Raw genomic sequence first — 22489 nt, forward strand, 5'->3', positions numbered from 1 at the left:
GAGAAAAGGGGAGTTGATAATGTAGATTTGTGGAAGGTGTGAGCAAAATCAAAGTAGACATCAAGAACTAAAAGACAGAATGCCAAGGTGAGGATGAAATTGTATGTGAATATAATTTATGATGCTATGGTATTTTTATGATGTGAACTTATGTTCCACATTATTGTTTATTGTTTTTTCTAGTTGTAGGTTCTTGTAAAGGGTGCATGCTTTATTTATGACTACAATATTACTTTTTACCACTCTAATTCATTTCCATGATTTTAAATTTATATGCATGGGGGTGAAATTGAACTTTACAATTCTTATATAACAAGTTATATCAAATCTCATATTACATACAACCATGATGAGTTTCAACATGGATTATCTCTAGGATAGGTAGATTTTTCATGAACCATGGAATTCTCACATTAGGATTTAATACATTCTAGGTGATTAAGATTTGATCTTTCATAGTTTCTAATAATAACAAAACCATTCAAATATAATAATAATAATCTATGCAGAATAATATTTGTGCATCATCATATTTTTTTATTTAATTTTTTTCTCTTTTTTGAAGTGATCAAAATGTTAAATTCTAAACTAATATCTCAATTCAAATTTCTCTTTAAAATAGAACCATACATTATCAAGTTAAATTATATACGTGAATTGGTAGTTTATGATGCATATTATATGTGCTAAATCTTACCAAAGTAAGATAAAAATCACATTTCCATTATTTTTTTGAATTATGAGATAGCAATACTTTAAAGGCACAAATAGTAACATAGACATGATATTAATTCTAATATTTATCTTCTAGCTAGATAGACAAGTTCAATAATAAATGAAAGAAACAAACTAAATTTCAAGTATGCTAGTCAATATTTGCACGCACACACACACACATAAATATATATGCACACATAGACTTATGCTTATATACAAACATGAATACATATGTATGTATATACATATACATATATATAAACTAATTTAATAGATTATTAAAAGAACTATTGATATTAAAACACAATAATAGTTAAAACAAAATAATAATTAAATTTTTTATATTAATTTAATTTATTTATTTAAAACGAAATATAATTTTATATAAAATTTTATAAATATAAATTTGAAATATTTAATATCAATTAACAATATTTCTTATTCTACTATTTTTATAATTATCATGTAAAAATCTCCAATACAAATTAGATATGACAAACAAATTAAATATCGCATGGCTTAATATTTTAATATTAAAAAGATAAATACTTTCACTATGGTACAAAACATTTTACTTCTTGTTTTCAAAAGCAAAGGTCGAGACCAACACATAAGCACAAGTGTGGATTCATAAATCTCCTACGACACTAAGCATACAAATTACAATACAATCTAAAAAGTGAGATATTTAAAGAGCTGTCTATTCTCTGTAGAAAACAAACAAAATCTACAAATTACAACGGATTTTTATGCGATTTCTACTGGTTTGATTCTTTTAATCTGACTTCTCAATGCTATAAAAGTACGAAAAATCCATTAAAAAACAATTATATTATGCAAATTTGTATTTTTGATCAGATACTATATTATATAAAAGCTAACCATTGTTTAACCCTACTACTACATCATCCAGCGCCAAAAGTGGTAAACATAGCCAAAAATGTGGAAAACAGAATGCCTCCTAGGCAGCAATTAGAAGCGGCTAAGTCCAGACCTTGTGATGGATGTGTTCATGCCGCTATAAGAAGGCAATTGCGAGCCTCCACCAGTATCCTGGAATAGTGATTGTAGACTACTACCAGCGTCCTCGAATAGTGAGGGCTTAGGAGGATCCTCAATTTCTATGCTGCCATCCAACATCTTCGCCACCTTGCCCATCGAAGGCCTCTCCTCTGCCCGACTCTGACTGCACCACAATGCTGTCTTCACCACTCTCCGCACTGCTTCCATTTCACTTCGGTTCTCTCTTATTCCGTTCAATCTTTTATCCACCACCTCTTCTGGCTTTCCCTCTACTACCACCATCTGGAACGCCCATTCAGGAAAATAGAACTCATTGTCAGTCAAATTTCTTTTCCCACTAACCATTTCAAAAAGCACCATTCCAAAGCTATAAACATCCACTTTTGCCGTAATAAGATTGCTTTGAAACCACTCTGGTGCTAAATATCCCCGTGTCCCTCTGATCTTAGATACGTTCAAGCTGCAATCTTTTTCAACCAATTTAGCTAGACCAAAATCAGAAACCTTAGGGCAAAAATTCGCATCGACCAAAATATTCTCTGGTTTGATGTCACAATGAAGAACCCATTCCAGGCACTCCTCGTGCAGGTAAGCGATGGCTCTCGCTACTCCCAAAGCTATGCGGTATCTGACGCCCCACTCCATTACAGTCGCTCCCTCCGTCTTGAACAAATGCTTCTCTAGAGACCCATTGGGTATGTACTCGTATACCAGAAGTCTATGCTCACCTTCTGCACAGAATCCCCACATACGAACAAGATTGAGATGATGGATTCGCCCTATGATGCTCACCTCTGCCCAAAATTGTTTCTCTCCATGATGAAGACCTTCCAGTTTCTTCACTGCAATCTGCCTCTGATCTCCCAGAACGCCCCTGTAGACGGGCCCGAATCCTCCTTCGCCCAGTTTGTTGCTGAAATTATTGGTGGCTGCTTTCAATTCTGCGTACGAGAATTTCTTCGGCCCACCAGAAGGAAGAATACCCGACATCAAAAGTCGATCCATGTCTCTGAATTTCGAGTACTTCGTCAGAAAAGCGTAGAAGAAGTAAACCCCGCAGAGCAGCTCGGCACCCACAAAGGACCAAATTATGATGATGTATTCCGTCGTGTGGTCGGAATCATTCGGGGATGAAATTTTTACAAGCATCGGACAAACATTTTCGAGTACAGAAAGCATACCCTGAAAGAGATTCGGAGCTTCTTCACTGCTTGCAGAGATCTTCAAATACATGCGTGTATGCGCTTCTGGAGACCAATATCCATTGATCAATTTGCCGAATTGATAGACACAGTTTCCATTGTCCAGGTTGTACGCGAAACCCACACAGCTGGTGTTGGTCCTACAAAAGTCTATGCAGTCTTGTAATATTGTGGGCTGCACTTGTGTTGAATTCAATCCCTCGAAATTAACGTAGTCCAAGGTAACAAATGTTACATTGGTGAGCTCCTTGATATCATTGTGCGGCTTGCAGCTTCGATTATCAACTGGGCTCGGGTCGAAACCAGGTGGGCATTGGCAAATTGGTTTCCAGGCCGAGTTTACTTTACACACAGCGTTCTCTCCACAGGCCCCGTGGATTTTGCAGTGTGCTAAGATGGCTTCCCAAACTACAACCCATGAAGAAGAAGGAGGATTTCTTTTCCGACTATACATTCTGAGGTTTCCGTCTCTATCTAAAGTCAATCTTCTCAAGATGCCCATTTTACCCCGGTCGGACGCCATGATCGGAGTACCAGTACTGATGATGCTGGTATTCAGGTATCCAGAATCGGTCATGGTGGCGATCGGAAAGCTATCTTCTGACTGCCAATACCATTTGGGTTCTCGCCCTTCCTCTTTGCTCCTGTAATAAAACAAGGAAAGTTTGTTGGTCTCTTTCTCTAAAGAAAGAGAATAGTAGTTGCCGTCTCTACCATAAATCCCGTTTGCCAATCTCGACTGCAAAACGTCTCCTGCGGTGAAATCTTGAGTGGGAAGAAGATTAAATGTGGGGAAGTCCTTGAAGCTTTCCCACTGATTGAACACCATATTGCCCACGTCCTGCAAAATAAGATCCATGGCATATTTAGAATTAGGCGTGACCTTACTCCTCCACACAATTGCACCATGCTCGTCTGAAATGGAGAGAGCCCCTTTTTGTAAGGTCAAAGAAGAGTTGGCGCCCACAAGAGAAGTTAAGTTCGCCATCCACGCTAGAGTTCGATCAGAATCGTTGGCATACCAGACAGCAAAGGCATAACGATTTGGTGTCACGTTATAAAACCCAGCACAAAACGTACCATCTGAAGAAACCAAGTACGTGTTGTCGTTGGGTTTCCAACCAGATGAGTTCAGAAGAGCAGAAGAGAGACGAGACACTGTCTTGGGTCCTTCTCCCTCGCTCTCACCTACACAAATCATCGCCATGAAAATAACCAGTAGCACCCACGGAGCGGCCATGACTTTGGGATTTACAACAAGGGATCATACTTTTTCTTAAATAGATAGTATTCGACATTCTCATCGAGAGCACACCTAAGGAGAATCATAAAATAAGATTATGCTTTATCTCATACACGAGTCAATGGGCAATTCCCCCGGCAAAGGCCCCGGCCCTCCAATACTGCCTGCCATATATAATAGAAATTATGACAGAGACCATATAGAAAAAGCATTTACATAGTTATTGTAGAAGCGTTTCTCAGAGTCACTGGTAGGACTGAGGTAGAGAGAATGCGCATGCATATTTAAATATATAGAAAGTCTAAAGCCCAAGTAAGTCAAGACACGTTCAATTTGAAGTATTTGATCTGGCTTTAGTGTACATTGTTGGTATGTTTGTCGTTGCGTCAAAAGCTAGAGCTGTCAACGGACGTCACAAATACCAGACTTACCCAGATCCACGGGAGGTGGTTAAGTCATGTCATGAACCCCAAAGAAGGTGCTGACCACCAAGTCAACAATCTCCCCCTCAACACCGACTGAGGGTTCTGCACCGACAAAATGAAGGAGACCTCCGGCGATTTGAACCCTTGACCCAACGCTTTGATACCAATTGTTGGTATGTTTGTTGTTGCACCAAAAGCTAGAGCTGTCAACGAACGTCACAAACACTAGACTTACCTAGATCCACAGGAGGCGGTTAAGCCATGTCGCGAACCCCTAAAAAGGTGTTGACCACCAAGTGAACAATCTCATAAAAAATACAACGCAAAACATTTTTTAACCTATTCAACATAGGGGAGCGGGATGAGTACTTGTGTGGGTTAACTTTGTTTCACAAATTAGCTATACTTTTCTAATTGGAGATTCAAGTTTACATTCACGTTATTCCATGCCATCAACTTCTATCTACTCCTAACAATTCTATTAGGAGAGAGGAGTCAATAGTTGTACAAGGTTCAATTGTTGTTATAGCATTTACGCTTACATTCAATCCTGCCACATTTTTATACTATATATTGTAAATAAATAACCCACATGTAAATAAAAAAATAACCAAATATCGGTAAATATACATCCATATTTGAACACATCAGAACTTATGAATGTTATATAGAAAAAGCATATATACATTCATTAACAAGTGAAATAAATCATTTTTTGTTTCAAATAAAATATCATAACTATCCATTATAAGTGTGTCATTTATAAAATAAGATGCTCATTTAACTAAATATTGTTGTGATAGTGATAATATATTATTCTTATGTGTACAACTATTGGTGTAGCAATGCATATGCATTGGAGTATTTCATATTAGTATTTTTTCCTATCACAAATATAAAAGGTGAGCACAATAAATACCTTGTATTTTTCCACAAAATGTGAAGGATTATAAAAAAGGCTTATTGTTCAACTATTGGTCCATTTGTGTAGGATATAAGTTTTATATTAAATAACAATTTGTTATTTTGATCACAACAAATAGCTTTTGTGTTCAATAGTTGACCCATTTGTGTTGGATATAAAACAAAGGTTTATAGTTTTTGATTAGGTAAAATAGGTTTTGAAGGGGCTCCAAATCCTTTTTACAAGCAGATTTTACAGGGATTTGGAACCCACAACTAGAACGCTACCAAAAGATAAACAAAGATAAATAACAATCCAACAACAACTAACCAAGAAGATAATAATATCAAAGATTTGTCAACAAAAGAACAAGGTTAAAGCCGCCAACAAGATTAACACATGAAAACAACCAACAGGGGTTTTTAAGAAGGCTCCCATAACCTCAAGAAATAGTACAACAGGTAAAACAAAGATTACCCACAACCTACAAACAACTGAACACATGCAAATGAACCAAAGAAACCCCGCTGAGACAATATATCTCCTACCATCTCCTACAAACCAAGTCTCCACCTCAATAGAAGACACCACCACCTCTATAGGATATATTTGTAGAAGATAGCAAAAAACCACCCTTGATATCTGCCTCAGGATAAAAAGAATGACATCCAAAGGAATTGCAGCCACAACCCCAATACAACATCTCCTACCATCTCCTACAAACCAAGTCTCCACCTAAATAGAAGACACCTTCACCTCAATAGGAAAGATCTGCAACAGATAGACAAGTAGAAATAGGAGAAAAAAACCACTTATCACCTTCTACTCTACCTCAATAGGAGCAACAGAGGTTTGAGATCAAGTCAAGGTAGTAAGAGCCCCCAAAGAGTAGGACCACATCATAGGAGAAAAAAATCCTCTCTCAACAAAACCCTTAACCAAAAAAAAAAGTGCTCTTGAAAAATAGCAGCCACAAACTACCCCACCAAGACAAGCAACCTGATGGGAAGGGATGCAAGTTGAAACCAACAAACAAAGAGAAAGGGGGTACTAGAAGATAGGAAGAATAAAATCACACTTGTCTGGGAAATTTTTTTGACAAAGAGATCACCACCTAGAACAATCAGAATAGATAGACTAGCCAGGGACCAAACCCTAATAGGATCACCCAACGAAGGGACACCAAAAGTAGAAACACCTAAGCTGGCCAAAGAAAGGCTCACCCCTAGCCAATCATCACCACACACAAAGGCCACCAAAATATAGCACCTGAAAAGAATAGGACAAAGATGTCAAAAATAAGCCAAGAGAGCTGCAACCAAAACCAAATGTAGGGGATCTAGCACAAAACAAAGCCATAGTAGCTAACATTGGTTCAAGAAACATATAAACCCTATGCATCACAAAATGATCAAAGAAGCACATCCGCAACACATGACCAGGGTCTCAACCCTCCACAAAAAACACAATACAACTAGCAACATCATTGTGGGTAAGAGACAAAACCCCCTAAACAAACAAGACAAAGAAAAACCCAAGCTCTCTAGCAACCTAGGCAGACCCATTTACACTAACAAACTCCTCAAATCCAACATTGCCTTCCTTGACAAACCCCAAAGCCAAAACTGTTTTTCCAACAAACTCGCAACTTCCTACACTAAGAAAGGAAAGGAGAGACAGAGAAGAAATAACACATGCAAAGAAGAAGTTAGGCAAACAAAACATGAGAAAGGAAACCCCATATAGTTAGTGATATGCATTTGGTCCATTTATGTTCTTATAGGTTATATTTTAAACAAAAATATGATATTCTACTAACAAAAAATGATATTTTTTATTCAACTAACATGGATTTTTAGATTAATTTTTGGTTGAACATTTAAAAACTCATTTTTAGGACACTTTGCACTAGATGTGATATTTTGACAAGTCACACCTTTGAACCTTAGGTGGAGATAGATAAGTGGAAATTTAAATTTCTAAAAAAATGGAGTTCTTAAAATATTCCATGTAATGGCTACGTGCTGATGAAGTTAGCCTACATGACTACTGGTCACTCTCTCCTATGTGAAAAAAACTTTTTTGAGTAATGCAAATTTTTTCATCAACAATTTTGCACAGTATAACATAGTTGCATTCCAAGATCTATGAAAGGTAGTTCAAACTCAATGAATGAATTGTTAAATAGACATTTTATTAATTTGAAAAAATCAAACAAGTTCTAATTAAAATAATTAAAATATTAGTATATTTTTAAGTTCAATATATTTAAGACAAGATAATTATAAATCATAACAATTATTTAAATTATAAATTGATATAAATATAATTGAGATAATATTTTAAATTTATAATATTTTTATTTAAAACGGGTCTTTTCATGACATTTGTGTTCTAGCATAATTTTGTTTTTTATTTTATATGTTTGTTCTTTCTATAGTTGTGAAGATCTAAAATTTACATAATTTTTTCATTTAAGATTAGTTTAGTTTCAAGTGTTTCTATGTACCTTGATTCCTTTATTTTCATAACATTTTCCTCTGAACATGCTTTTAGAATAGTAGGGCCCCACCCTGCTTCAACAACTATTACCCCTCGCCCCCCCCAACTACCTAGCTAGGAATAGTGGGGAATGTGGTGGGTATGAAGATATAGTTGCACATGAATCATGGGCATCCTAATTTGAAACCCAAGATTTCTATTTTCTAAACTCCCACTTATTTAATAAATTAATTTATAAACTTGCTAGAATAAGCTAGAATCAATACAGTTTCCAAGGTCTAGGAACTATAATTCCTCCCCATCGACCCTTTAGAATAGTAGGGATGTTCAAGGTTTTGGGTGTATTATTTTTTATATTAATCTTCATTTGAATTGGAGCTTGCACTATAGGATGCAATAATACATGAAGAGATGAAAAGAACATCCAAAATAGAAATGGAGAAGTCCTCAAGCATAAATTTTGAGCTTTAAGGTTGAAGATAGAGGAAATGCTCATGGATAGAAATTTATGGGCTACAATATCCAAATCCAAAATCATTGTTATGTCATAAGAAGACTACCTATGAAAAGACGGACATGAAATAGAATGGTATCATCAGATTCTATTTTGTTGATTCAATAAATTGTTAAATGTACATGAAAAGACCACTACAACATTTCTATGAAAAGATTAATAGATTTGTATCAAGAAATTTTTTTGGTTAACATAATCTCTCTAAGAAAGAGTTTATATACCCTCAATATGGAGGTTGGTGACTCTATGGATGAACACCTTAATGTGTTTAACATCATTATTACCTAGTTTCACTTTGTTGGAGTGTAAATAGAGGAGTATTTTGCATTATTTTTCTATGTTCTTTGCTAGATCCATGGGATAAATTTGTTATGGCTATTAGGAGTACTAACATCAAGTTAAAAATAGATTAGTTAGTAGCATCATCTCTTTTTGAAGAGATGTATAGAAATACTTTCAATATTGCTAAGGAAGCCTTAGTTGTTTGCGGTAGATAGAATAAAATCAAAACAAGAAGGACAAGAATTAAGAACAGTTTATATCTAAATCACATTGTAGATAAAAATCTCTTGATAAGTCCAAAGAAAAATGTTGGAGCTTTGATAAGATTGGTCATTTTAGAAGAGGCTATAAGGAGGAAAAGAAAAAGAAAATAAGATTCTAATAATGATTCCAAGAAGCCCACTAATGATGATGGTGATGTATTTAAATTGTAGTCTTGGTTAGACATGGATAAAAAAATGTATGATTGATTTACTCTAGTGCATATTTTCACATGCACTCACATGGGGATTGGATTACAAAATATGAAGAATGTTATGGTGAAAATGTGTACTTTGAAGATGATTCTCATCTAAATATTATTAGTTATGTAAGAGTGTAGATTCAATTTATTAATAGATGAGTGAATGAGATGAATGGTGTACTACATATCCCTAATTCAACATGGAATACATTTTTTGCAAGTGAAATGAATGATTCAAGTGTGTAGGTTTTAATATGGTCAAATGGGATATGGTGCTTGCTAAGGGTATTTGGATAAGCACTTTATTTCAACTAGATACATACATGGTTTAATGCATTAGTTCTTCTATTCCTACAGTGAAGAGATCCACCTAATATTTACCTTAATTATTATAATTAGTAACAAAGAGGGGTATTGCATACACTTTTGATAATCATCTTTTCTAGCTACCTAAGGGTTTCATGTTTTAGGAAATAGGCTTCATATAGAAAAACTATTCTATGACACTAGAGGATGGGTCACATAGATAAAGGGGTTAAATGATTGTAACTTTGAGTTTAATTTTTGCAAACATTGTGTTTATGAAAAATAAAATTGTTTTTAATTTTATTATAGTTCTCATACATCTTTTAGGATAATAGACGTGATGCATTATAATGTCTTTGTCATATTAATGTTACTTTGATTTTAAAATATGTTTATTATGTTTCATGTTAGACTACTTGAATATTCAAGATGGAATGTTTAAATTGATTAGGCTATGAACTTAGTCAAACAATCAAATGTCCTAAAAGTTGGAAAAAAATGAGTTGATGCAACAAAGAAGACAATATAGATGAATGCAATACTTGAATGAATCAATATTACAATAGGATGTACACATATATAAAAAAGAAGCGAAACTATCATCTAGAATAGTGACATGCGATCTCCATGAAAAAATATACACCTACATAAGCTTATCTCCTAGCAATTTTACCTTCAAATAGGAGTAATCCATGTTAAATAGGAAGATTAATATAAAAATATTATTTATTGATGGCTATAGAAAAAGGAAATGTATATAATTTCTTCTTCACAATCAATTGACTTTCGTAAGATTAATTTTGGTGTAATTTCTAGAAGTAACCTTGGGGAGTTTCACACTAATTTTCATTTAAGTAATATCACGTGATATGTTATGAAAGCAACATCAATTTTTCTTGCACATAGCACTAGAAGACTTGATAGAATAGGAATCAATGGTAGAAGGTTTGAATTTAATTATTTTTATAAATAATAAGAAGCTAATTGATTGTAAGTAAATTTTCAAGATTCAATTGTGTACAAATGTTTTGCATTAACATTTCATACAAGGGTAATTCAAGTAACAAAGATGGAGATGAGTGGGAAGAGTGGAGGGGTGAGAGGGAAGTGCGTGGGGGTGAGGGTTTCAAATATAGAGGCATCTAAGGAAGGCGATGAATATGGAGATGATGACAAAGATGCAGTTATGGAGCGTGCACATGGAGAAACGGCCCGGGCTTCAGGTGGAGATGCAGCCACTGAGGAAGTTGGAGTACTAGATTGGTTTCTTCTTTCCTTTGTGGGCTTTTCTCTTTCTTTAGTGTTTTCTTTTGGTGGTGGTCTTTTGTTCATAGACTGGGTTGTGGTGTAGATGGGGGCTTTTACCCTTTTGTTTTGGCAAAGGCGAATGCAACTTCGTGACATTGGGTGGCATCTTGATGGATATTGGTACTGCTTTCTTTCCTTGCTTGGCCCTTGCTTCGGGGAGGGTTCTATTCCTTTTTCTCTCGGATTATCTTCGGTCTCCAAGGGGGTTGGTCTTTTTCCTATATTGAGATCCTTGTGCTTCTATGTTTCTATTCTCTTCATGTGGGGATCTGTTGCGGTTCTGGCTCTATTATTTTTGTTTATGTTTGTGAGCATGTTGATGGGCTGGGTTAGTGTTTGGTTCTCCTCCCATATTTTCTCCTTCTCTTCCTATTCTATTGAGGTGAATGGAGCCTCTTGTTTTGAGGTGAAGAGTGGCTGGTTGGGTGAAGATGAATGGAATTTTCTGGGGGCTTTTATTGCTCTATTTCTTGAGGTTGGTTGATATACTACCTTTATCACCATTCTTTTGTTTCTCTGTCGCTTTTCTCCTATGGAGGTGGAGACTCTGGTGGAGCTCGCTCACTTGGTGTATGACTAGTTTGGGCCTCGTTACCTTCTTAAGGTTTTGGGAGCCTTTGTAAAACCCAATATTCTAGCAAACTAGTGTTGTATTGATCTTTTGTCTCAGGATCTAGTGGGGTTGATCAATGTTTAGCTATTTTGGTTGGTTGTTCGTTTCTCTTCAGTTCCTATTGAGATGGAGAGGAGTTGTGCTGGATGGGAGCTAGCTTTCAGCTGGATTGTTTTTGCTGGTTTCAACTTGATGGTTTTGGGTGCCTTATCAAAACCCATTTTGAAGGTTTGGGGAGCCTTCCAAAACACCCTAGCTCCATATTCCTCCTTTATGTTTCTCTTCAACATTCTAGTTGTTATTGTTTGGGGATCCTTGCTAAAAGCAAATGTTCAGGTTTTGGGTGCCTGAAAAAACCCTTGTTATTTGTTGTAGGTTAAGGGAGGCTTGTGAAAACCCTTGGATTTCATTGTATTCCCATATTTTGGTGTCATTTGATACTTTTTTAGCTGGATATTCAATGATTATTCTTTGATGTCAGGCTGAGGTTGGGCTGTTGGCTATCTTTGTTGTATCTTTAACAACATTCTTCTTTGGGTTTCGTATCCCTGCAAAATCCGAGGGTTTCAGGATCCTTCAAAACTTGTTGTAAGGGGTATAGAGTCCCCTCAAAACCTTTTTGATCCTTAATAAAAAATATTTCATACCAAACTCTATGATCCACATTCAAGATGTGAGAGAACAACTGTAGGAGAAAAATAGATCATGGAGTGTGATAAAAAAATGGATGCAAAAAATTATACACAGTTGAATCTAAAAAATTACTCATATTCAATATCATGGACTATGGAAATCTAGTAAGTTTAAGAGGCTAATTGTCACGTCCAATGCTTAATACTAGTTATGTTTTTATTAGATAAATAATTTTTAAATATTAAAAATTCAGAACTATTTTGAAATTCACCTTCTATTTCATCATTTGAACCTTCTCTTCTATCGGCAATGAAAAAGACGGCTCTACTATGATGCATGATTTTATGAAGTCTTCTAAACTTTCTATTCCTGATTCTCATCTATGTCGAAACCATCTTGTGCACAAGTGTAAGAATCATCAACATGCGATGGTTCAGGAATGTAAATCTAGATCAAAGAACAAGGGTGGCTCTTCTATTCTAATTTCTACATCTTCTTTCATTTCTATTCTAGTTTTTGTTGCTCCTACTATCTCTACTCTTGCTTCCACACTTATCTTACTTCAATCTTCCTTGGGAGCTATCTATGAACCTCTCCCTAAGAGGGCGCAAGTGTTCATTTCTCCTTCCCTGGAGCTACCTCTTATCACCTCTCAACCTAATATTTCTCCATTTCTATAGCCCATAGACTTGCTTCACATGTATGTTGTGTCTAGTGTGGCACCTTTTGCTCCTCCTTCTTCTTTGCATCTTCATTCTAACTTACTTGGAGTCCTTCAACCTACCACAATTGATGTGAACATCTCATTTCAATTGCCTAAGTGCAAGTTTGAGAAAGGCCTTATTCCTAAGTTTTTTCAAAAGAAGTCAACTCCCTTGGCTTCTATTTCTTCTTTTGTTCTAGTTTTTAACAAGGTCCCACCTTCTCCAAAGTTTGTCACTGCCCCACTTCCAAAGGTCAATGATGTAGCTCCTATTTTGTAATCTTCAATTGAGTCACTTCCTTCCTCTTCATACAAGTGTATGTTTGACTCTTTGGAGGATGTTCTGCCACTATCAACTATCTTTATGGGATTGTTGACTCTTGTCTTACTGAAGTTGTTAGATTAGAATTGTGAGGAAACCACATCCTTAGCTCTATCTATAGGATAGATGTTGGGCACTTCCCTAGCCATTGTCCCTTTGTGAGTTTTGCCTCCTTGCCTATATGATCAAGATTAGGAGGATACCAATGATTTTCTAGAGGTGATCGATTAGAGCATCTTCATATCTTTAGATTAGAGTGTGTTTGTTTATTTGCGCTCCCCTATACTTGTCTTATATGTACTCTCTTGGAGAACCCAAGATACCCTCGTAGTTACTTGGATACAAGGGATAAAATATTTCATACACGTCCTCTATTTGCTTCATCATTCTTTATTTTGCTGTACACTGATTTTTCACATTCAAGGATGATGCAAAGTGTTAGGGACATTTAGGCCTTACATTTGAGCTTATGCATCCAAACTTTAAGTTGTAATCTATTAACACATGTATTTATTAATATATTTGAGCAAGTCTCATTAATTATTCTTAATTATGTGTATTTTTTTTGTAATATGCTATTTTACTATTGTGGAGGTCCTTATTGTGATCTAAGATAACAAATCTTCATAGCATAGCATTAGTAACAATAATAAGGTTTAGTTATAGTCTTGATAGAAGAATAGAACACTTTGGATTAATATTCGATTTGTTGCAATGAATTTGTGGTTGTGAAGTGTGTGTTTGAGATGTATGATTAATGATAGGAAAGTGATAACTTACAACAATAAGAGTAAATTATAGAATAGGCAACTAACACATCAACTCAAAACTAGAAATAAGACATAAAAAGGAACCCACAACTACAAGTTGATCCTAAAAGTGTTGAACTAGTGTGCTAGAGCCCTAGTCTAAGGGTGTACATGTGCAAACAAAATAAAGAAAATTTGTAGTCAAGAGGTCTTGTAGGTTTGTCTCTTTGAAATTTGGCCAAAAAGTGCCAAACAAGTCAATCGAGAAGCTGTTCCTTCACCAGCAATATGTGGATCCAAAATCCTTGAAAGCTTCTACATCAAAGCAAACAGAGCTAAAAGAAAAATTCAAGGTTAAAGACATGGGATGTGGTGAATATATTTTTCATGTTGATCAACTCCCACTATCTTCTAAGACATTCTGTTGACAGGAACAACCTACAAACAAGTTGCAATGCTAAGGAATTGTGTATGAACCACTGAGTGTTGTGGCTACTAAGTCTGAATGCAAATCTCCTCTAGTGGTGCAAGCAACTCTTGATATCAATAGTCCTAAGAGTGGTTCCAACAAAGAATCTATTGAGCATATCACCATCCCTCTTGAGAACTCGCATAGCTTTACCATTTCATCTGCTCATTCCATTTCCACTCCTCTCCTAGACTTGGATCAACAAGAATTACAATAGCCCTTACTCATTGGGGATAAAAACTTAAGCTTTGAAAAGAAAAATCTTAAAGTAAAATATAAAGAAAAGTCCTTTAGTCCAAATCAAAATCAAAAGCTATTGGACTCTGCAAAAATCAAAGTCAAGTATAAAAATTCTATGAAGAAAAAAGAGCAAGAGATGATCTCCCCTAATATAAAAAAAACTGGGGGCAAAAGTTCTAAAATCTCAAGTCAAAAAGCATACTTGTTGATCCTAAGTCTCCATCATGTCATGATACTTTCAGTTCTTTTCACAATCATAAGCCTTCATCACTCATCCACTTGTTATGTACATCCTTTCCCTTTTGGTGATACATCATGGACCTTTAATGGAGTTTCCTTGAGGGAATATTGTCAGGGATGCCCAAACTTCTTTAGGTGACACACATATGGGCCTACGTAGTTCACACATTAGTAATTCTATCTCAGTTCCTTTATCAATGAAGACAATCAATGGAGCTACACATCATTCAGTCAAGGAACGTTGCAACTACAATCATAAGGTAAAGCCTCACACATTTGAGGTGGGTGACTTAGTTCTCAAAGAAAATCATAAAAAATCAGCAAGATAGAGAGAAGAAGGGTAAATTCAAACCAAATTGGCTTGGTCCCTATGTCATCACAATAGTCTATGGATCAGGTGCATATTAGCTTTCAACACCAGATGGAGAACCTTTGGAAGATCCTATCAACAACATGCACCTTCGTAGGTTTTACACAGCTATTTAGAATATCCTAATTCAAAAACACAAAAAAAAATAAAATATCAAAAATACAATAAAATCATAAAATATCAAAAATACAAAAAAAAAAAAAAGAAAAAAAAGTAAAGAGAAATAAATCTCTCCAATGATGAAAATCACTTCGGTAGCACCTTGGGAAAGTACCAGGGTGAAAAACAGGTCACTGACGCCATGTGTAGAGACATTGCTTCTCCCTCCTTCAGGATTCAATCTCATCCCTTCACTTTGCACACACTCACAACCTATCCATCCATAATAAACTTACCCATTCCCATCATCGCCTATTATTGATCTACCTAAGATTGGTTAGCCATTCATAATAATCCCTCCTTTTCACTCCTTTCCATCCATAATAAATTGGCTCCTATATGTGGCTAAGGAAAATCCTAAGTTTAGTGATGGGTGTGGAACTAAAAGAGTCACATGTTCCAAGGAATACAATTTCTTCCAATTTTCTTCAGTCTATCTACGCACAATCCACAATAAAGCAACACATACATCACAGATCCGCAATAAGGTTTCATTCTTATTCACAATAAAGTATCAATTTCATGGATTCAGTCAGTTTCAGATGAGACACAAGCAACAATGGGCTTTTAACAAATCAAATCTTTCAACAGACTTTGGCAACAACATGGTTTTCAACATTATCTGTCCTTTATCAGGATGCCAACATTGTGACCAAATAAGACATATTAACATATGTGGCAAGAAACACAAATAACTTGAAGATTTCATTGTGTGTTGGTGTCAAGTCTTGATTTTCTTTTGATTTTATCTTTTTGGTGAAATGTCTTTTAGCTTTTCTGGGATGTCTCTGACTAGATCTCATATCTCCAGGATGTCTTTGACTAGAAAGGCGAGGATGGGATATGTTCACCTATTGTTTTGCTGTCTGTGGATTGTCTCTTAGTAATGCTATGACTTGTCCAAGGATATGAGGACACTGTGAGTCTAGTGTGAACCGGGGCATTTCTTGTTTGTTTCTATCTAATCTCCATACAAATGGGTACAATGACTTTTTGGGTCGAACCTATATTTGGATTGTCATAACCTATTTTCCATAATAAAGCTCAATGATGATAAAGCACAAGAAGCTCTTTCACTTCCATATCTTCTATCTTCCATCTCCCTTTCTTGATTGACCTCCATTGTCCTTCCCTGAGTCTGTGTAGCCTGCTATCACATGACTAAGTATAATGACATGCCAAAAATGTCTGCATTTCATGTAATTTCCACTTGCATCATCACATGTTATCATATCTCATTTCATACATACATATAGATATCACAATCGCATTGCATTTTGCATATATCATTAGTTAGTATCTGAATTCTCATATACAAACACAAAATGCCAAAATAATAACACAACACATGTTAGCACATTTTACATTCTCATCATGTAAATCGTTATTCGCATTATCATATTCATCTGCATTTCATACATTCACATTTGCATTTTCATAGCATATAAAAATATAAAAGAATAAAAATATATTTCATTTCATCATGTACATATTTGCATCCATATCATAATTATCACATAGAAACATGCATCACATATAGAAGCATCACATAGGACCACATGCATATAGCTGCCGCAAAGATGAGCCATCTCATATATATATATATATATATATAAAATCATAAGTGTCATGATACAATGATGTCAAAATCCTATGGCCATGATACAATGATGTCAAAATCATATGGCTACAAAATCACCCAAAGGTGTCTACATCATCATACAAAAACTGATACAACCTAGATCATCTCGTTTGTCCCCTCTTGCAGACCCTGCGGGACCATCTTTTCACCAAATCAGTTAAGAGTCTTGTGTTTGCCCAAATATCAGGCATATACATAATATGTCTCAATACCATCATCTTGATTGTGGCGTGGTCCTCAACAGTCAAATCTGTTTGTAACTGTTGTGTCACAGGGAATCTCTCTCTAGACTCAATTTGGGGTAAAAACTGCATCCAATCAAATCAATCATGTCAATCCTAGTGGTACTCATGTTCATCACATAGTGTTGCTTATCTTATCTTATCCTAGCCTAGTGGTACCTATGTCCATCACATGGTGCTGATCATAGGCTCTATCTTAGTGTTTATGTTTATCACATAGTGTTGCATCCTAGTGTCTATGTTTATCACATTGCACTATATCCTATCTTGCTAGAGCACTCGCTGGATTTTATCCATTCGACGACTTATCCTATACTCAGCTTAGCAAATCTACCAGTTTTAGAAAACCTACTGAGTGAATCCTCTCAGCAGCTTATCCAATTGGCAGCGTATGTTTATCACCGAATTGTCAATTCTAGCCTTCTTTTTAATTTATCTTCCCTAGGGAACCTGTTTGAGTGAATCCTCTCAGCAGCTTATCCAATTGATAGCATATGTTCATCACAAAACTATCAATTTTGGCCTTTTAAGACATACACGATTTTGTTGATTCCTCTTGAGTCAGTCTTTTTCCTGCGTGACCTTGTCACCCTATCTTGTCAATGCTTTTTATCCTTTCTTTCTTATCGAGAGATTGTCTGCGATCTTTTCAAACAAATTCATCCAATCTCTTGAGGGGGCATATCATTCCCGTCATGGGGCAAATTTGTATCAGTTTATCTTATCTTCTTTGAGCAAACGTGACAAGCTGCATTATCTCAAAGAGGGGCAAAATGTAGACACCTAAAATTGTCCCGTATAATTTAATTATTTAAGCCTAATTCTTCTATTAATTAAATAAATAAAGATTTATTTAATTAATTAATTTATCATTTTCTAGCCTTTTTCCTCATTTAAATAAATACATTTATTTATTTAAATTGTCCTTTTCAAAAATTAAATAAATATATTATTTATTTAATTGATCCTACTTCCTCTATTAATTAAATAAATCTTTATTTCTTTAATTAATTCATTATCCTTTTCTACCCATGACACATGCCATTCATCTCTTAATTCCTACACTACCTACCCTCTCATTATTTAATTATTTCCTCTACCTACCCTTTAATCCTAGCCGACCATTTATCTTTTACACCTCTTAATCTTATCCCTTTATTTTCTAAAGTGTCTTCTATAAAAGAGGATACTCTCCTTCATTATCAACCCTAATAAACTAATGAGCATTCTAAGCATTCTATTCAGCTAATGAGTATTCTAAGCACTATATTCAACTAATGAGCATTCTAATCAATCTTATGCAATCAATCCTTTTTGTGATCAAGATATCAACTACATTTCCGTTCTTTATTGAGATCTTGTGCACACATAAAATCTGAGAGAAAACATATCAAGCAAGATCAATGGAGATAGGAAGAATGAAAATTCAAACCCTAGTGGACATGTGATGGTATAATCTTTTTGATTTGCATTGTCTTAGGTAATTTTCATATGTTATGATGGATCTTTGTTGTTGTTAGGCTAGGGTTTTGTTGTTTAATTCATTTAATCTTTCAATATTGTTGTTTCCATTATCCACTTTTCATCATACACAGTATTCACCAACATGCACAACACAAAAAATTAGCCCAAATATTTTTTTTCTAGAGTTGAAGATATAAATCATCAAATCCAACCTATTAATGGAGAGGAGGCATAGTTTAAAAAAAATCTCTCTACCAAATTTAGCCATCCTCCAAATATAGAAGCCTCTTGATAGTTTAGAACTTCACATTAAAAGAAACTCTACCTCAATATAAAACTCTACTTATTTTAGTGAATCGTCGAATCACCAAATATAAGGTAAGATTTGGTACAAGAGCCAAGTTTAGTCACAAAGCTCAAATATAAAAAATGATAATGACATGACTTAAGCATTAAATTTTTAGATCCATTTGAAAGTTTTTTTAAACTCTTATCTCATAAAATATTTGACTATATATATACATTTTAATTATATATTATAAGAAGCTTAAAGCCTTAATATTTTCAAAGGCTACATGGAGAGTAGCAATAATGTAGAGGCTTCTAAAGGAATATTTTAGAATTTAAATAAGCAACAAAAATGAGGGGTGGAAAGGGGAACGCCACACCTCCAAAATGGGGGTTTACTTCACTGAGGGAGCTGATAAATTGAAGAGATTGATTCAAGGGGGCCAAATAATATATATATATATATATAAAGAAGTGGCAACCAAAGGCTACCACTTGCCTAATAAGGATGGGGTTCATTGCTAAAGGATAGGCATGATGCCAAAGGAAAAGAAATAAGTCCTTTACTTGGCACTTGCGATATTCAAGGGTACCCTGCATGGGGAAAATCCTCATTTTTTTTAATTGGAAAACGAAATTATTTTTTAATAAAATTTTATGTAATTTATTTCAAAAATTGTAGATTGCATTTAAAAAAAAAATGTATTTATAAGTTCATGGGGGACATATGACACTCTAAATTGTTTTTTTTTGGCATTTTTCCACATTTTTATCTAAAATTCAGAAATTTGTAGTCAAATTTAGGGCTTTGTGAATTTTGAACATGATACCAATGTTAGTTTTGACCTACAATGCTTTGAAATGGTAGTTTCTTGTTGGATCTAGCAATGAATCTCTTGTTTCAAACTCTTGAAGATATATCCTTTAATGTCGATTAAAGAAAAAGTTAGATTTGAATTTCTTAGTTGTCCTAGACTTAATTGCGATCTCATAATTTCTCCAGAAAGCTTCAAAAGAAAATAAGACTTGTGACTAGAAAGTCAAACTATGCCCCACTAGAAGCTAATATTTTCTTCACACTTTTGATTCTCCAGATTATCCAAGGATTCAAGAGAAGAGAATACTCACATGTTTAAAAAAATAATAGCTTTACACTCTTAGATTTTCTAAAAAACTGCCAACCCACAACTCACAACAACTCTCAACAATTCTCAAAAACTCTAATACCATGTTAGGTTTGGTTGACAAATCACCCAAGAATGAAAATGAATGAAAGAAAGCAAATATAAAAAAAAAATGAGCAAGAATAAATTTTATCATACTCAAGAGAATGAAAAACTTTACATTGAGGATTGGGTTGGGATTACAAAGGAAACCCCTTGGTTATATAGACTAAGGTGAGACTTAGGATGTAATAAGATTTTGAAAAGTGTTGTCATCTTATGGGTGTGACAATTGATGAAAAATCAAGATCATCAATTCCCAATAACATTATTTCTAAGTAAACTTAATTTATTAACACTTTTTTAATTCACTAGATTATCCAAAGATTCAAGAGAAGAGCATACTCGTGTTTTAAAAAATAATATCTCTACACCCTTATATTTCCTAAAAAGTTGCTGACCCACAACTCACAACAACCCTAGTACCATGTTAGATTTGGTTGAAAAATCACCCAAGAATGAAAATGAATGAAAGTAAGCAAATATAAAAAATAAAAAAATGAGAAAGAATGAGTTTTATCATACTCAAGAGAATGAAAAGCTTTACATTAAGGACGAGGTTAGGATTACCAAGGAAACCCCTTGGTTATATAGACCGAGGTGAGACTAAAGATGTAATAAGATTATAATGAAAAGTGTTGTCATCTTATGGGTGTGACAACTGATGAAAAATCAAGATCATTAAATCCCAACAATATTATCTATATGTAAAATTAATCTAGTGTAAATAGAACCTAAGAGGATAAATATCTAGTAAATTAACTAATTGGATAACATACCCTTTTCACACTAACACTAGCAATATGCACAAACCTAAAATCAAGGAAATGTGCAATCATATTTTCATTAATATTAAATGAAGATAGAATGAAAATAAAATTATTTAAAAAAAATGGAAAATATACCCCTTTGCAAGAAAAGGTCATTAGGATCACATAAAGCCTGATTTAATTTTTCTAAAGCTTTCAACAAGCATCCAAGAGATTTTATATAAGCTCTTTCAAGCTTCTAACTATACACTATGCAAGAAATTAATTATTCAACACATCTAAGAGAGATTTTAAATTTCAAATGAATAAAAACATAAGAATTGATGGATTTGAAAAGCACTGAGACAGGGGGGGGGGATGAATCAGTGACACCAAAAATAAAACTACTTCAAACACTAACCGATAGATGAAATTAACAAAACTTTTAAACACAATGCATGTAATCCAAAATGATATAACAAAATCTACAATAAATAAAACATCCACCATAACACAAGTGTTTGTATGTGGAAAACCCAAATAGGTAAAAACCATGGTGAGATGGAACTCACAAGTTAACTATCTGCAATAATAGATAGCTGACCGGTTAGGGTCTACAAAGTGCTCTGCTAGGAGCGAATCTTGTTAGAGATCCCAAAGCTTGATTAGAAGCTTATACCCTGTGAAAGGTAGTACCCTGTTAGGAGTAACCTCGGTGGAGGATTTTTGAATCCAAACTAATGGATCACCATGTTAGATGATTTGTACAAAGAAGCTTGTTAGAGCTTACCCAATTAGGGGATTTGAATTTTGCTGTGATTGTTAGAAAATAACAGGATTGGTTTGATCTGTCTGAGTAGCACAATAATTGCTTGATCAGATCCTTCTAAACATATTCAACACTGCTCTTTTGCATACTCTGCAACAACTTAACTCTTTTGTCTTTCGCACACAACATACCACTTTCACTCATATGAAATAATTCATTGTGATGTCAATATATAGACATTAAGATTTCATGTCGGCCTAAAGAAATCATAACATAATATCCTAGGTGCAGTGTATCTGGTCAAGTGATCATAACTCATCACAAAAATACTACAAAAATTTGTCAGTGGGATAACTCATCACGATTTGTGGTAAGTCATCACAAAATCAATGAATACCAGTTGGAACAATCAATATCGGTTAGAGTTAAATATATGAACCGTTATCCTTGAATCTCTTGATATAATATCCACTTGATCTTCATCTTGATGCTGACTAATGTGTATCCACTGGTTGTCTTCTAAACATATACTGGTTGTCACAAAGTACCGGTTAGAGATAAACCTCTTAGTATAACCTCTAGCATACCGGTTGTAGTATAAATAACTTGAAGTTATACCAGTCGACAATATAAACATATGTGTGTATGTGTTTCATCAATGACAACACATGATGAATTCATTACAATCATTATCAAGCCAACAATCTCCCCCTTTGGCCTTGATG

General features: G+C 34.6%; 1 protein-coding gene across 1 annotated transcript; it reads right to left on the reverse strand.

Moving 5' to 3' along the window:
• Positions 1-1689: 1689 nt before the first annotated feature.
• Positions 1690-4182, reverse strand: LOC131064263 (putative receptor protein kinase ZmPK1). Its single transcript, XM_057998360.2, has one exon. It carries the CDS (start codon positions 4180-4182, stop codon positions 1690-1692), a length of 2493 nt encoding a protein of 830 aa, XP_057854343.2.
• Between the last annotated feature and the right edge of the window lie 18307 nt (positions 4183-22489).

Source organism: Cryptomeria japonica, chromosome 2, assembly GCF_030272615.1.
Source record: "Cryptomeria japonica chromosome 2, Sugi_1.0, whole genome shotgun sequence".
Classification (NCBI taxonomy): Eukaryota; Viridiplantae; Streptophyta; class Pinopsida; order Cupressales; family Cupressaceae; genus Cryptomeria; species Cryptomeria japonica.

Coding starts and splice junctions, on each gene's coding strand:
- LOC131064263 (XM_057998360.2), bottom strand. CDS start 4,182: ATGGCCGCTCCGTGGGTGCTACTGGTTATTTTCATGGCGATGATTTGT.